At 41.0% G+C, this 15825-nt stretch overlaps 1 protein-coding gene across 1 annotated transcript in view; it reads right to left on the reverse strand.

The window, feature by feature from the left end:
• The window catches only part of Iqub (IQ motif and ubiquitin domain containing), a 74193-nt gene extending 60567 nt beyond the window's left edge, over nucleotides 1-13626 (reverse strand). The window contains exons 1-5 of the mRNA XM_041675378.1: nucleotides 13221-13626; nucleotides 11296-11430; nucleotides 7660-7821; nucleotides 7396-7568; nucleotides 6579-6734 (exon numbers count right to left, since the gene is read on the reverse strand). Coding sequence (XP_041531312.1) covers nucleotides 6579-6734; nucleotides 7396-7568; nucleotides 7660-7821; nucleotides 11296-11430; nucleotides 13221-13626 — 1032 coding nt within the window. The remainder of the gene's footprint in view (nucleotides 1-6578; nucleotides 6735-7395; nucleotides 7569-7659; nucleotides 7822-11295; nucleotides 11431-13220) is intronic.
• Between the last annotated feature and the right edge of the window lie 2199 nt (nucleotides 13627-15825).

Genomic DNA, 15825 nt, shown 5'->3' on the forward strand with positions numbered 1-15825 from the left:
GGAACACTAGAATTAACATAGTAAAAATGGCCATCTTACCAAAAGCAATCCCTATCTAAATTCCAACACAATTCTTTACAGAGCTTGAAAGAACAATACTCAACTTCATATGGAAAAACAAAAAAATCCAGCCTAGCTAAAACTAACCTGTACAATAAAAGAACTGCTGGAAGTATCCCCATCCTTGATCTCAAGCACTACTACAGGGTTATAGTGATAAAAACACAGGGTAACAGCATAAAACAGACACGCTGGTAAGTGGAATCACATCAAAGATTCAGACATAAATCCACACTCCTATAGACACTTGATTTTTGACAGAAAACAAGCCAGAATACTATCCAATGTAAAAAAAGAGAGAGCATCTTCAACAAATGGTAGTCGCATAACTGAATGTAGGCATGTAGAGGAATGCAAATTGATTCATATTTATCATTCTGCACAAAACTCAAGAGTCCAAATGGACCAAAGACCCCAACATAAATCCAGTTACACTGAAATTGATCAAAGAGAAAGCAAGTAATAACCTTGAACACATTGGGACAGGAGACAACTTCCACCAATAGCACAGATACTAAGATTGAAAATTAATAAATGGGACCTCCAGGTTCTGGCTATTACAAACAATGCTGCTATGAACATAGTAGAGCATATACTTTTGTTGGATGATAAGACCTCTCTTGGGTATATTCCCAAAAGTGGTATTGCTGGGTCCAGGGGTAGGTTGATCCCGAATTTCCTGAGAAACCGCCACACTGCTTTCGAAAGTGGTTGCACAAGTTTGCATTCCCACCAGCAATGGATGAGTGTACCCATTTCTCCACAACCTCTCCAGCAAAGGCTATCATTGGTGTTTCTGATTTTAGCCATTCTGACAGGTGTAAGATGGTGTCTTAAAGTTGTCTTGATTTGCATTTCCCTGATCGCTAAGGAAGTTGAGCATGACCTTAAGTGTCAGCATTGTTTGTAATAGCCAGAACCTGGAAACAACCAAGATGCCCTTCAACGGAAGAATGGATGAAGAAAGTATGGAATATATACATATTAGAGTACTATTCAGCAGTAAAAAACAAGGACTTCTTGAATTTTGCATGCAAATGGATGGAAATAGAAAACACTATCCTGAGTGAGGTAAGCCAGACCCAAAAGATGAACATGGGATATACTCACTCATATTTGGTTTCTAGCCATAAATAAAGGACATTGAGCCTATAATTCGTGATCCTAGAGAAGCTAAATAAGAAGGAGAACCCAAAGAAAAGCATATAGGCATCCTCCTGAATATTAACCTTCATCAGGTGATGAAAGGAGACAGAGACAGAGACCCACATTGGAGCACCGGACTGAACTCTCAAGGTCCAAATCAGGAGCAGAAGGAGAGAGAGCAGGAGCAAGGAACTCAGGACCGCGAGGGGTGCACCCACACACTGAGACAATGGGGATGTTCTATTGGGAACTCACCAAGGCCAGCTGGCCTGGGTCTTAAAAAGCCTGGGATAAAACCGGACTTGCTGAACATAGCGGACAATGAGGACTACTGAGAACTCAAGAACAATGGCAATGGGTTTCTGATCCTACTGCACGTACTGGCTTTGTGGGAGCCTAGGCAGTTTGGATGCTCACCTTACTAGACCTGGATGGAGGTGGGTGGTCCTTGGACTTCCCACAGGGCAGGGAACCCTGATTGCTCTTTGGGCTGATGAGAAAGGGGGACTTGATTGGGGGAGGGGGAGGGAAATGGGAGGCGGTGGCAGGGAAGAGACAGAAATCTTTAATAAATAAATAAATTTAAAAAAGAGGGATCATCAATTTGGGAGGGAGACAGAGGATGTTAAGATAAAATGGGATAAGATAAGATAAGGTGAGGTAAAATGGATGAGATGAGATAAGATGAGAGGGCTTAGAGGGAGGGACCATGAGAAATGTTGGAGAGGGATAGCAATGTAATTATATTTTAGTTAAAGATAATATTTAAACATAAAAAAATAAATGGGACCTCATAAAACTGAAACACTTTTCTAAAGCAAAAAACACTGTCAGTGGGACAAAATGGCAACCTACAGAATAGAAAAAGATCTTCACCAACCTCACATCCAATAGAGGACTGATCTCCAATATATATGAAGAACTCAAGAAACTAGACATCAACAAACCAAATAAGCTAATTTTAAAAATGAGGTACTGACCTAAGCAGAGAATTCTCAACAGGAGAATCTCAAATGGCAGAGAAACACTTAAAGAAATTTTCATCATACTTAGCCAATAGGGAAATGCAAATCAAAATGACTCTGAGATTGAATCTTACTTGTCAGAATATCTAAGATTTAAAAAAAAAAAACAGATGACAGTTCTTGCCGGTGAAAATGCAGAGCAAGAGAAATACTCATCCATTTCTGGTGGAAATGGTGGCAAACTTGTACAGCCACCTTCGAAAGCAATATGGCAGTTTCTCAGAAAATTGGGAACTGGTCTACCTCAAGACCCAGATATACCACTCCTGGGCATATACTCAAAGGATGTTCAATCACACCACAAAGTCAATTGCTCAACTATGTTCAGAACAGTTTGGTTTTAATAGTCCGAACCTGGAAACAGCCTAAATGTCCCTCAAATGAGGAATGGATAAAGGAAATGTGGTACATTTTGTACATTTGTAAAATAGGGTATTACTTAGCTGTTAAGCACAATAATATCAGGATATTTGAAATCAAATGGGTGGAATTAGAAAGAAGAAAAACATCTTGAGTGAGGTAACCCATACCCAGAGAGACAAATATGGTATGCCCTCACTTACAAGTGGATATTAGCCGTAAAGTAAAAGACATTCATGCTACAATCCACAGACCAGAGAGGCTAGGTAACAAGGAGGGCCCATTGGGGGATGCATGGATCTCCAAAGGAAAGGGAAATAGAGGAGATCTCCTAGCAGGATTGGGGGCAGGCAGGCATGGGATCCTGAGGGATCAGGTTGAGGATGGGTGAAACGGGAGAGTGCTGAGAACGATGACTGGAAAGGTGGGCTTTGTTTATGGTGTTGGGTAGAAGTCTGATGTAAGGGAAACTCCCACAAATCTACAAAGATGGCCTCAGCTAAGACTCCTGACAGCAGTGGACACATAGCCTGAACTGGCTATCCCCTGGGATCAGATTGGTGACTACCCTCATTGTCAGTGGAGAGCCTTCATCCAGTGACTGATGGAGGCAGATTAAGAGATCCATGATCAAACACGGGGCTGAGCTCAGGGAGTCGTGCTGAGGAGAGTAAGAAGGGATTGTAGGAACCAGGGAATCAGGGACAGAGAAGGAAAACCCTTATACATAGATAACCACTCTTGTGGAAGCTCACAGTATCTGGATCAACAACGGGGAGACTGTCATGGCCCCCTTTATGTATGTGGCAGTTGTGTAACTTGGTCTACTTGTGGAACTCCTAGCAAAAAGAGCAGGGCTGTCTTGATACTTTGGCTGGCTCTTGGGAACCTGTTCCTCATGCTGAATTGCCTTGCCCAGTGTGAATACAAGGGGAGGTGCTCGGTCTTGTAGCATCTTGATTTGCCACACTTTGCTGATGCTCATGGGAGGCCTGCCCTTTCCTGAGAGAATAAGAAGGGTTGTGGATTGGGGTGGGAGCAAAGGGACAGTAGAGGAGGAAGAGGGAGGAGAGAGAGGAGAGGAGGGAGAGAAGGCTGCAGTCGGGATGTAAAATAAATAATTGATTTTTAAAAAGAGCACAGACTCTAGAAAGTAATTGTAAATCTTCCTTCTGCTATTTCCTTGCTGTCTGCCGTTAAGCAATTAACCATTCTTTATACAATAGCAGTAGGTATAGGAAGTACTTAGCCAAAGACTATTTCAATAAACATTACAGCATTACATTACAGCAGTTTAAGAAAAAAACTAATTGTCCCTAGCGTAAAGAGTGGCTACCAGTTCATACATATATTTACAACAAAATTCTATTTTCTGAATATATAGCAAAGAAGTACATGTGTATATAATGAAAAACAGATTAGAGCTAATGGTTCTCAACCTCTTGGGTCACGTATCAGACATTTACACTATTATTCAAAACAGCAGCAAAATTACAGTTATAAAGTAGCAATGAAATAATTTTATGGTGGGGGTAACCACAACATGAGGAGCTGTATTAAAAGGTCACACCATTAGGAAGGTTGAAAAGCACTGGGCAGGACCATTATTGTATCTGGAAGCACAGAGGAGAATTTTTCACTGTGTAGACCTTCATGTAGACTTGCACTAGATAATGTCTACCCAGTGAAGCCTCCATGGCCTTCCTGAACATGAGCACAGGTGATTCCCCACAGCTAAGGACACTGTGAAATTAATTGTCCCCTGGAATAATTAACCTTGGAAAGCAAGGAGAAAAATATTCTTTTATTCTCTGTTTTGATCTGTCTGGCCACATCCAAATTTCTTTTGAGTATATGCCAAAGAATAATTGCCCATTTTTAAAAAGCCCCCCCCAAAAAAGCTAGAAGGCCTCTCATGGAACAACAAAAACAATGTACTTTTGTGTAGAGAATCACTTGTAAAAACAGTTAACAGAGTAGTGCTCAGACTAACAGCGTTTGTGGTTTCTGGAAATTTCCACCAGCATGCATTCCTAGGTGCCACCCGTGAGCTGGTGAGGAACATAGGTCCAACACAGCAACATGCCCTTCATTGGATTCCAAAGCTAGAGTTTCTGAACCTTTTCACTAACATAAACACAATAACAATAAGATGACACTAGACATAATATCTTCAGAGTAAAGGGAAAGATGCCAGTCTAAAAGAGTCTACATTAAAAGAAAGTACATTTTGAAATTAAAAATAAATAAGTAGGATATATATTAGTAAGGGCTGCTTTTGAACTTGTTAAACTCACGAAGGCTCCAAAAGAAGCTTTTAAAATAATATAAAAACTTTCCCCTCTTACGTAAAAAAACAGGCAACATCAGTAGGGAATCTCTTGGACAGCCTTGGCCAGCAACAACTCAACAGAGGGCTTCTCCTGTCTCATACTGGGTGGGGGTTGTTCAGTGGTCTTTGGCTCTTAGATGGAGCACCATCAGTCCAGATGAGAAAAATTCATGAAAACTATATACTTATATTTATACAGAGAATGGCATGCATTATAGTATTTTTAAAGGCAAATGGTTAATAAGACAATCCCTTGTGGCTTTTTCAGACGTTCATATTGTTATTTTAGCCATTTCTTTCCTCCTGTTTTACCTCACCACACCTAGGGAGCCTCCTCTTTCCCTTCTTCCCTTATCAGATCACTTGCATCTGTATATTCCTCTTTAGCCTCCTCCTACCTCCTTCAGTATTTACCTCTCATCCCCCTCCACAGGATCCCCCCTTTCCCATTTCCCTGATCAGAAAAGCTGTACCCTGGTATGCCCCTCTCTATTGTTCTCCATTCCCATTGCACTGCCAACAGTCCCCATTTACTCTCTGTAGTCACTGCAGGCAATGTACTCACACCTGAAGGCTAGGAGTTTCCAATGAAAGAGAACATACGTTTGTCTTTCTGGATGTGAATTACCTAACTCAATATGATCTTTTCAGGTTGCTATTGCCCTTGGTTGCCACCCAGAGGTGTACAGTACGCCCCTATTGCTGAAGACACTATACACTTCAGAAACGAGAACCAAAGACCCCTGAGCTGGGACTGACCTGAATGCTCTCTCCCTGAAGCCTACCTTTTATGGTACCAAAAGGCATCATACAAGCTTCCAAAGAAGAGAAATAAGTAACAATCCTACCCAGATATGCCTATGAATCACGGCAATGAGAAACATGCTATGATAAACCTGAGTGCAATAACAGCACACATAAATTGGTAGCAACCAAGAGCCTTCTAATTGGATTTAAGACTTGCCCAACAAGAGACAGACCATGCCTTGTACTGGAAAAATAGATGGATAGATAGATACATAGATAGATAGATACATAGATAGATAGATACATAGATAATAGAGAGATAGAAAGATAGATGATAGATAGATAGATAGATAGATAGATAGATAGATACATAGATAGATAGATACATAGATAGATAGATACATAGATAGATAGATACATAGATAGATAGATACATAGATACATAGATAATAGAGAGATAGAGAGATAGATAGATGATAGATACATAGATACATAGATAATAGAGATAGAGAGATAGATAGATGATAGATAGATATATAGATACATAGATAGATAATAAAGATAGAGAGATAGAGAGATGATAGATAGATAGATAGATAGATAGATAGATAGATAGATAGATATTTTGCTCATACCCAAATGATGATAGATACTTTTCTAAGTTATCTATAAGAGATCAATTAGGCTGGAAGTTAAATGTGAAAAAAAGATAAATCATGCAAACACTAAAATACTGGAGAGATTACATAAGTATTGGAGAAGTCAAACTGCCATGTCATGCATGACTTCAATTTGTCATAGAAACCCCCATTTGACTGTACTGGCATAAGGGGAACCAGTAAGGGACAGAGAAGAACAGGCTTATCCATCTAATTTTCCGCGTTAGACCCCAGTGAACACTATATTACCGCATTCAGCCGGCGAGCGTGTAACTCTGCTGCTGTAAAGTATCTTCCCGGCTTGAGAAGTTTATCGGTCATGTTTGATACATACACCCCAATTTTATTCATCTGAGTGGATGTTGTATTTGCAGTCTGCTGCATCTTTTTCCTCTGAAAAACTGTCTAAAATAAAAGCATTCAAAATAAGCACCTACTACATAACTCCAATTGTAAAGAAAATCTTACAGATATCTGTAAGTGAAAAGGGTGTTTCTACATGTTTACATTACTCTTTCTTTGTTACATTAGTTGTCATACAAATAGTGATGCAGGCGTGGATAAAGTCCTGAGTGAGGATGTATTGTACATGAGCATAGCATGCCAAGGACCCAAGGCCTCAGACCCATGGAAATGACAAAACCTTCCCCAGGGCAGACTTGGTCAAATTAATGATTTGTACAGCGTGGGCATAAAACATCAACCACAGCTTCCTCTTCCCAGGTGACTGCAGCCTGACACTGCTTCCCAGGAGACCCCTACAGACTAGCTGACTCCTTCTTCAGCCGTATATAATAAATAACATCCTCCTTCCACAGTAGATTCCACGGTCCATGGTATACAGTAAAGGACCAAGTTTCCAGGCAGCTGGTGAATCTCCATCAGAGCGTATGATGCACCACCAGAACCCCACTTTCCTGTCTTTTCTTCATTACCTGTCACCCCAGTAAGGTCGATCCCAAAGTTGTTCAGGTTGTGACACAATTAGAAAATTTGGAGGGAGTCATACAGTATACAGTTCTTGATTATATAATGTCACCCACACAAACAGGACAAAACAAATTACCTGGGTGTCCCTACTAAAGAGAGAGGGTTTCTCAGGAATCTTTTTGGGTACAGTTTGTGTTCCGGCATTGTGGTATTCTACTCCTGTTATTTTATGTCTAAATCCACCAAGAAATGGTTTGTGGAAGTCAGATTTTACTATCTCAACAGCTACCTCCTCGTAGCGATCGGTGCCTGAGGAGAAGAGATGAAAACCAAGACTGACCGGAAAGTTCGACCTAAGGATGCTCTGAAATACTGTCTGCAAAGACACCAGAGGACTCACCTGTCTGGACGGTGACAGTGATGATCTGGGAGCCCTCACTCAAGCCTTCCACTCTTCTGATTGGATATTGATCAGGATGTGTGGAAAATATCTCCAACTGGACAATTTCTCGTGGTTTAATTCCATATTGTATTAGACTCTCATTATTCCCAACAACTACTCCTGAGAAAATGGAAGTGTTGAGATGGTTTCTGGCAAAGAAATGGTCGTTCCTGTCCCTACTTACTTTAAATGCTTAAGTTGTACCACATGATATTTCAATCAACGTGTGCCCAGCCTATGAAATGGTTAAATCTAGTGAATGAATCCAATACCTCACACACATATTTTACTGTCCTAGTGATTTTCAAGTACATAATACCTGCTGTTAACGATAGTCACCGAAATAGACAGCAATCAGTCAGGCACTCCTACTTTAAGGAAATGGAAAATATCAAAGATGCTAGTAGGAAGACATGTCAGTAAATTACTAGATGCAGTACTAGTGATTCCGACCTCATGCTATAATGTTAGTACAGAAAAGTCCACAAAACAGTGACTGTAGTTCAAAACAATTTAATATTTTGTATAGGTAACTAGAAAAGAAATAAAGAGATGGAAATTTTGATTGTCTTGCTCTAATTGGTTCATATTTTACATCTTGTTGAAGCATCGTGCCAATACGCCATAAACATGGATGTGATTATATGTCAATGAGAAATGAATCCAGTCCTGATGGCCCATGGTTGTAATCTTAGCAAGGGAGAGGCTGAGGCAGAGGAATCACCAACCAAAGAGTTCAAGTACAACCTAAGCTAAAGAGTGACTTCTAGGCTGGGCTGCAGTGTGAGACTCTGGCTAGGAGATGGAGATACGAAGTGCGCGATTAACTGCGCAGTGTTGGTGCACCCCATAATCATTCTGTGTCCCATAGGTAGGTATAAATAAAATGAAAAGAAGCAAAACTCCATAATAGGGACAGTTAGTGGATTGATTAAGAAGTAATGCAGTATTATAAATAGAGCTACTTGCCAATCCTTCGAAATAAATAAACATAAAATATAAATATTTAAATAGATAATAACCATGTAACTCTATAAACGCTTGAAAATAAAAGCATCCTCTAGTATGAGCAGAATCACGTACCATTTTCTGTTTACAGAAAAGACTACACAGGCCATGTCCAAATGGGCGCGGCGTGGTCTGTGACTCCAGGAACTGGAATAGCAAGCAAGCAGATCCCCGCACTAGCCAATCCACCCTCCAGTGTAGAAAAGCATGGGCTCAGAATTCCAAGGAATCATTCACTTCCTTCCTCTTCCAACAGAGTCATACGCAATGGATGTCAGATGGAGTCAGGCTTTACTAGACATCACTCCTGATAAGATTGCTTCAACTCGTCTCTCATTCCTCCCTGCTTGGCACTAACACTGGTGTACTCAGGTAAGCAGCTAATAATTTCCTGGTTTGTGGGATATAAAAATACAACAAAGGACTGAGATCGGTCCAGCTGGTAACGTGCTTACTGCACAGCCTGAGGATTTGGCTTCACGTCCTCAAAATGCACTCGCATCTGTAAGCTGGCAGTGGCGAGGAGGATTCTGGGTCTTGCTCCCTAGGTGGTCTAGTCAAATCAGCGGACTCCTGGTTGAGTGAATCTACTTGTGACAGGTTGAACAGTGGCATCAAGAAAAGCCCACGTCCTCATCCTTAGGACCTCATCTTACAGAGCCACAATGACTGTAGACTTGAGCAAGGGCTTGAAACGGAGAGCTAATCCTCACTGTGCAGCTGTGCCCTGCAGCACATATGCCCTTGTTAGAGAATGGGAAAGAAAGACTTGACTCAGGGGAAAGGCGATGTGATAGGAGCTGAGTGAGATCTGTCTAAATGTGCGTGCCTTTGGAGATGAATGAACGACTAAGGAGACACTGAACGCCAGGCCTGCAGCTCTGCACCCCTAGAAGCAGGAACGTCAGGCAAGTAGATTTCCCTCCTGATACCCCAGCTAGAGAGCACCCCACAGACACCTTAACTTGGTCCCACTGAAAATAACACGGGACCTCTACCCTCTGGAACTGTAAAGGAAGTTTACTTTGTAACTCTAAATTATATTAATCATTACAGCAGCCATGGAAAACTAGCACAGGTTCCCTGAGCAATCTTTGTTCCTATGTTCTTTTCTAGAGTGGGTGCAAACCCTTCAGGCTTGGGCTGCATTTCTTGTGCTGAAAGAAAGCACCCGTTTTGCATTTGAGTTAATATCCTGCAGTTTAAACTTCCCTCTTTGGTATCGTACATTTCAAACTCAGCCACTTATTAGCACACCGACTTTATAGGAGTTCACTGAGTTTACTTTCCAAATAGTTAGTAGTAATATATAGCTCCCTCAAAGAGTTGCTGTGTAAATTAAACGACGAAATAAGCAGAATACTTTATAGAAGTACTAACACATGCTAAGGACTCAGACATTGTGATCGTCATCATTGTTTTTGTTGGTAATCACTCTAGGCTTTTAAACTTTAATTTAGAACTAAATTTATTCTCTGGAAACTTGTTGTAACATCTTTATAAGTCAATACAAAAAAACATTTTAGTGAAAACAGGATTTGTTTATATGTGTCCAATATAAACATATCAGCTATGCTAACCTGGTAGACTATCCAGTCACAAAGAATTTATCTAATTACCACGTGAGGCTGAATAACTTAAGTAGAGAGTCTCGACAACATCCACAAAATGTATGTAAATTTTAAATTGCGAAAATTCCCTTAATGTTCAGAAACTATATTTGTGCTGTCTTCTTCACCGCCCATTTTCATCCAGTCTCATTTCCCCTCCACTCGCTCAAAAGCTCACCAAGTGTCCCCATCCATTTGGAACTCATTGCTCAATTGACTGAAACATCCTATAGCCGCCCAGGTTCCTTCTTCTGTAATATTCAAGTCTGAGTGAATAAGACCCTGAGAACATCTCTGTGGCACGAGGTAACCACCCCCGTGCAATCCTTCCCTGCTGGTCTATAAATGACTTGAGGGCACAAACCGTGCTTCATGATTCTAAAGATGTACAGTTTTATCCAAAGGTTGTAGACTAAAACATTTACAGAAATGTGTTGAATGAACTAATGTATAACCACATTGTAATACTGAAATAGTAAATACTTAGGATAGTTTTTTGTTGTTTTGTTTTGTTTTGTTTTTATTGAGCTCTACATTTTTCTCTACTCCCCTTCCTGCCTCTCTCCTCCCCTTCAGCCCTCTCCCAAGGTCCCCATGCTCCCAATTTACTCAGGAGATCTTGTCTTTTTCTACTTCTCATGTAGATTAGACCAATGTATGTCTCTCTTAGGGTCCTCATGGTTGTCTAGGTTCTCTGGGATTGTGATTTGTGGACTGGTTTTCTTTGCTTTATGTTTAAAAACCACTTATAAGTGAGTACATGTGATAATTGTCTTTCTGGGTCTGGGTTACCTTACTCAAAATAATGTTTTCTAGCTCCATCCATTTTCCTGCAAAATTCAAACTGTCGTTATTTTTTTCTGCTGTGTAGTACTCCATTGTGTAAATGTAAGATAGTTTTAAAATCAAAGGTCTTCGGTAATTTCCGTGTTAAAACCAGCAGAGTCTTGGTAAATGTATTAGCCTTCACACTTACCTGCGTGAGTTATTTGCAGTACATAATATGGGATACGTAATAGACGTGCAAAGTGCTCCTTGAGGAATCTAAATGGAACATCAACTCTAAAAGGCATTATGATCTCCTGGGCTGCAGAAACAAGTACGATTTTTACTGTAAGCAAAAAGAGAAAAAGAATGACCATAGTCAAACAGCAGGGATCAGCGACCTGTCTCTAGAGAAGGGGAAAGCAGGACACGGTTTGGTTTGGCTTTAATCACTATGCATGTGGTATAAGTTACAACATCAGGAATTACTGAAATATCCAGAATGGCACCAAAATATTCACATGGAGTAACTAATTTGAGAGCTGCTGGGTTCTGTCTGGTGAGAAGGGCTCACTTTATGGTCTCGGCCTGCTCCTTGCCGTTTCCACCATGCAGGCCCAGCATGCAGCCGCATCTGAGCTGCCTCTTCTGAGCCCTAGAGCTGCATTTAACCCAAGTCAGCTGCTGCTGTTCAGGTAGGCTACAAAGGCAGCGGAAGTGCAGGGGCATGAGATGGAAAAGGAGCCCCTTGCCTCTCAGCTGTCTGCCTCTTGCTGGGTGAGAAGCAAGGATTCCAGTACAATTGAAACTGCCTACAGCCTTTCTGCCTGCCCGCCCAGCTCCAAGCCTAGGAATCTCGCGAGAAAACCCGTATGTAGAGAAAGGTCACACACTGAATGAACCCCTTTACACAATCCTACTGGCTAGTGGTTCTTTTTTATCAGACTATAATTCCACCCAATATATCTCTGAAGCCATCCTATAATCTCACTTAAAAAGAGAGAGAAGAGGAAATAAGTGTTCCTTGGCAGCCTTTTGAAGTGCAACTTGAAAGCCACAAAAAAATGGTATATGTGGCAAACGGTAAGACAGTGAGGATTCTGCTCCCGAGTCTGTGCCCATGCTGGCAGACATAGCTAATTTTACCCCCGAGCACCTCTCTTTGCCCTGGCCTTCATGCTTAAAGCCGTCAGGGAAATATCTTTAAGAAAGTCCCCAACTCTGAACCATCTTGGCTTGTTCTGAAATTCCTTCTGTGTTGAAGTTATGGATCCTGGTTTGCCTTAAGTTGATTGAGGTCCTTAAAAGATTGCGGGAGCCGGGCAGTGGTGGCGCATGCCTTTAATCCCAGCACTCGGGAGGCAGAGGCAGGCAGATCTCTGGGAGTTCGAGGCCAGCCTGGTCTACAAAGCTAGTTCCAGGACAGGAACCAAAAAACTACGGAGAAACTCTGTCTCGAAAAATCCAAAAAAAAAAAAAAAGATTGCGGAAGCTCTTTGAACACTGAGGAAGACGGTAGGAGCTGTCTCTGCCCCTCATTGCTGTTACTGCTGTTAAATCAGATCCCATGTTGTTTTCGCTATGGGAGGAAATTCTCCAAATGCACTGGTAAAGAGGAAGCAGAGCAGTGAGCAGTGACGTAATCATTGTGTTGCTTCCCCCAGCTCTGTTACCAAGTACTGACAACACCTGAATGACGTCCACGTTGTTCTACGTATGCCATTAAAGCTGACCTACAAAAAAAGTCGAAATGTCTTTTCCTGGACTGTATATAAGGTTTGTACCAGCCAAAAAACAAACAAACATGTAAAAGCCGTGTGGTATGTAAGGGAATACCCCATGCAAATGAGGATCTGAATTCCACGTTCATACTATCCCTTGCTAGCTATGAGCAACAATTAACTCCAAATCTTCAAGCCAAACAAAAATACAATAAATTTACTCAGAACCTGTTCCCATTTTTCGAGGTTCCTAAATATATTGAATACTTATTCTATTTGAAATACACACACACACACACACACACACACACACACACAAATTTTAAACTGAACATTTAAACCTTTCAATTGAAGCTAAACAAAAATTACCCTTTGAAATCAAGTAATAAAATGGCTGGTCTCCTACAGCTACTACCTGTTGCTAAAGATTCTCTTATTGTTGCCTGCAGAGTCTCCTTGATAGATTTTATTTCATTCAGAAACAGCAGGGGTTCCTCTTCTGGACTCTGACTCTCTGGAAGTTCCCGTTCTTCTTCCCAAGATTGTGGCATGATTTCAGCGGACACGACCTCTTCCCTGGGTTTGGCCTCAGACGACTTTGCAGTAGAGATGCTGCGCTCACTCCTTGCCTCTGTGGTTCCCTCGCTCTCAGTAGTTAAGGCCTCGGTTTCAGACTCATGCTCGACAGAAATATCTGACTCTTCAGCTTCTTCTGAAGGCCGAGGGATGCTGATGACCTCGGCAGTCGGTTCACTGTCTGGCGTGGAGGCTGTGGAGGCTGCCACATTCTGAGGCTCGACCTGCTCCTCTGGGTCAGACATTTTCCTGAATTAAGACAAATAGTTAAAGTTACTACGCATAGTAACTTCTCGCGGCACCTGGACAGATGGCTCTGTGGTTAAAGGCACTCGCTGATCGTGCAGAGGACCTGGGTTTGGCTCCCCAGCACCACAGGGTGGTTCTCAGGGGTCTGAAACTTCAGCTGCGGGGGATCTGATACCTTCTTCTGGCATCCACGAATACCAGACACACATGCGGTGCACATACCTAGACGCAGACAAAGCTCTCAGACGCCTGAAATTCTGATCCTTATATTTTAAGGTTTATTTTCTTACTAGTGAGAGGGACCAGCTTAAGGCACATATGGGCTTTTAATTTTAAAATTACTGAAATTTAAAAAGAACAGAGAACCTTAAAATAGAATTTGGAATATGGTATTCTCAGAACATTTAGGGGAAAACCTTATTTCTTTCTTATCAATGAAACATGCCTCTTTAAGAAAGGACCTGGTTGGTTTTGGTTTGGGGCTTTTTTTTTTTTTTTCAGAATATAAAACTAGTGTGGCATTAGTGCTTCTAGCAATTGAGGAGATTAAAATTTTCAAAGAGCTAGATAATGTACCCTGGATTAACAAAACACACTGCATGAGCTCCACTCTCACAAATAGAAGCAGAGGCCTCAATGACCTCGGATTCCGAAAAAGATATCAAATGTAGGATGTGCTGCAGGGCAATTGGAGTCAAAGATGCAGTGACCTAGAGCTTAAACTTGAAACTCCAGGGGGCAGTGGGTTGCAAGTTTGTTTAAATGACGGAACCTAGTCTCCAGGACACCGGGGTCTCCCTTCAGAAGGTGTTGAGGTGGTTATGCTAGAATCCTGAGATTAATGTTTTCAGAATGAAACGTGGTTTGTTTCACTCACAGTCCTGAAGCGTGAAAGTCTAAGCAAGATGGTGCCAAATCTGGCGAGGGAACCTCTCTGTCTGTACCACCTCCGGTCAGATGGCACCATGGTAGCAGGAAAGGTCGTGGGACTGCCGGTGCCATTCATGTGAGCCAGCTAAGATTTGGGGAAAGATCTGGCCCACTGTGTGCTAGATGATAAACAGTAATTTCACAGAGACTGTCCTGTATTTGCAAGTCAAAACGTGGCAACGATTTTGACTGGGGTAGAGAGTACACATTCAGCAGGGTATCTATCGTCTTCGCTCAGCTAGGATAAGCTGCTAATTAAATATCCACTCCTATCACTCCCCATACGCCTGTCAACATACATAAATACAGAAACATAAACCTGTTTAAACACTCAGTGCAGCACATATAACGTGTCAAGGACCAGGCATGCACGTCACAGGATGAGCTGGGAAGGGCTCTGAAGCTCCAGCCGGAGGAGGTAACTATGCATCCCAGCTCCAGTTTGGAAAGATTTTAAAATAATTTTCAAACTTTCTAAGTTTTGTTATAATTTCATAACACAAGTTATGAAAGAGAATATAAAGATAACTCCTTCCTAATTCTACTTTTTGTCACGGACTATTTTGGGTTTGGTGGTAAACAAGTCCATAAAATGTATTTGATATTTAAAGTGTAAAATAGAATGTAAATTCCACATCTTTCATCTCAATTGCCTATTCTAGCTATATAAAAGTTCATTGAGTTGTATAAACTTTGGATCTGGTTAATTTGGACCTATGGTGTTTTGAATTACACGTTTTTAAATTAATGTTACAAAATTATTATCAAGTAAATTTAATTTTAAAATTATAATACTCTTAAAAGAAAAAAATAAAGCTACTAGAACAGAAAGAAATAAAACAAACAGTAAAAGAAAACTTTTATTGTTAATACTTTAATTTTATTTCTCAGTGTCAAGCAACCTAGTTTCACAAATTGTTCATGGGTGAATTTATAATTAGAAGCATATATCTTTAAATATATAAACGTTTGCATATTTTAAACATTGATACAGTTTTATTTGTTTTTCACTCTATACATCTTTAACAGATATTTATTTATGTGTTTGCTTGTTTGTTTATTTATTTGTTTGGTTGGTTTTTAGTTTCTTTGAAACAGAATTTCTCTGTATAACAACCCTGACAGTTGCCGGGCGGTGGTGGCGCACGCCTTTAATCCCAGCACTCGGGAGGCAGAGGCAGGCAGATCTCTGTGAGTTCGAGGCCAGCCTGGTCTACAAGAGCTAGTTCCAGGACAGGAACCAAAAGCTATGGAGAAACCCTGTC

The sequence above is a fragment of the Microtus oregoni genome, unplaced genomic scaffold (genome assembly GCF_018167655.1).
Source record: "Microtus oregoni isolate MIOR12 unplaced genomic scaffold, Mior012 000026F_ref0000081, whole genome shotgun sequence".
Taxonomy (NCBI): Eukaryota; Metazoa; Chordata; class Mammalia; order Rodentia; family Cricetidae; genus Microtus; species Microtus oregoni.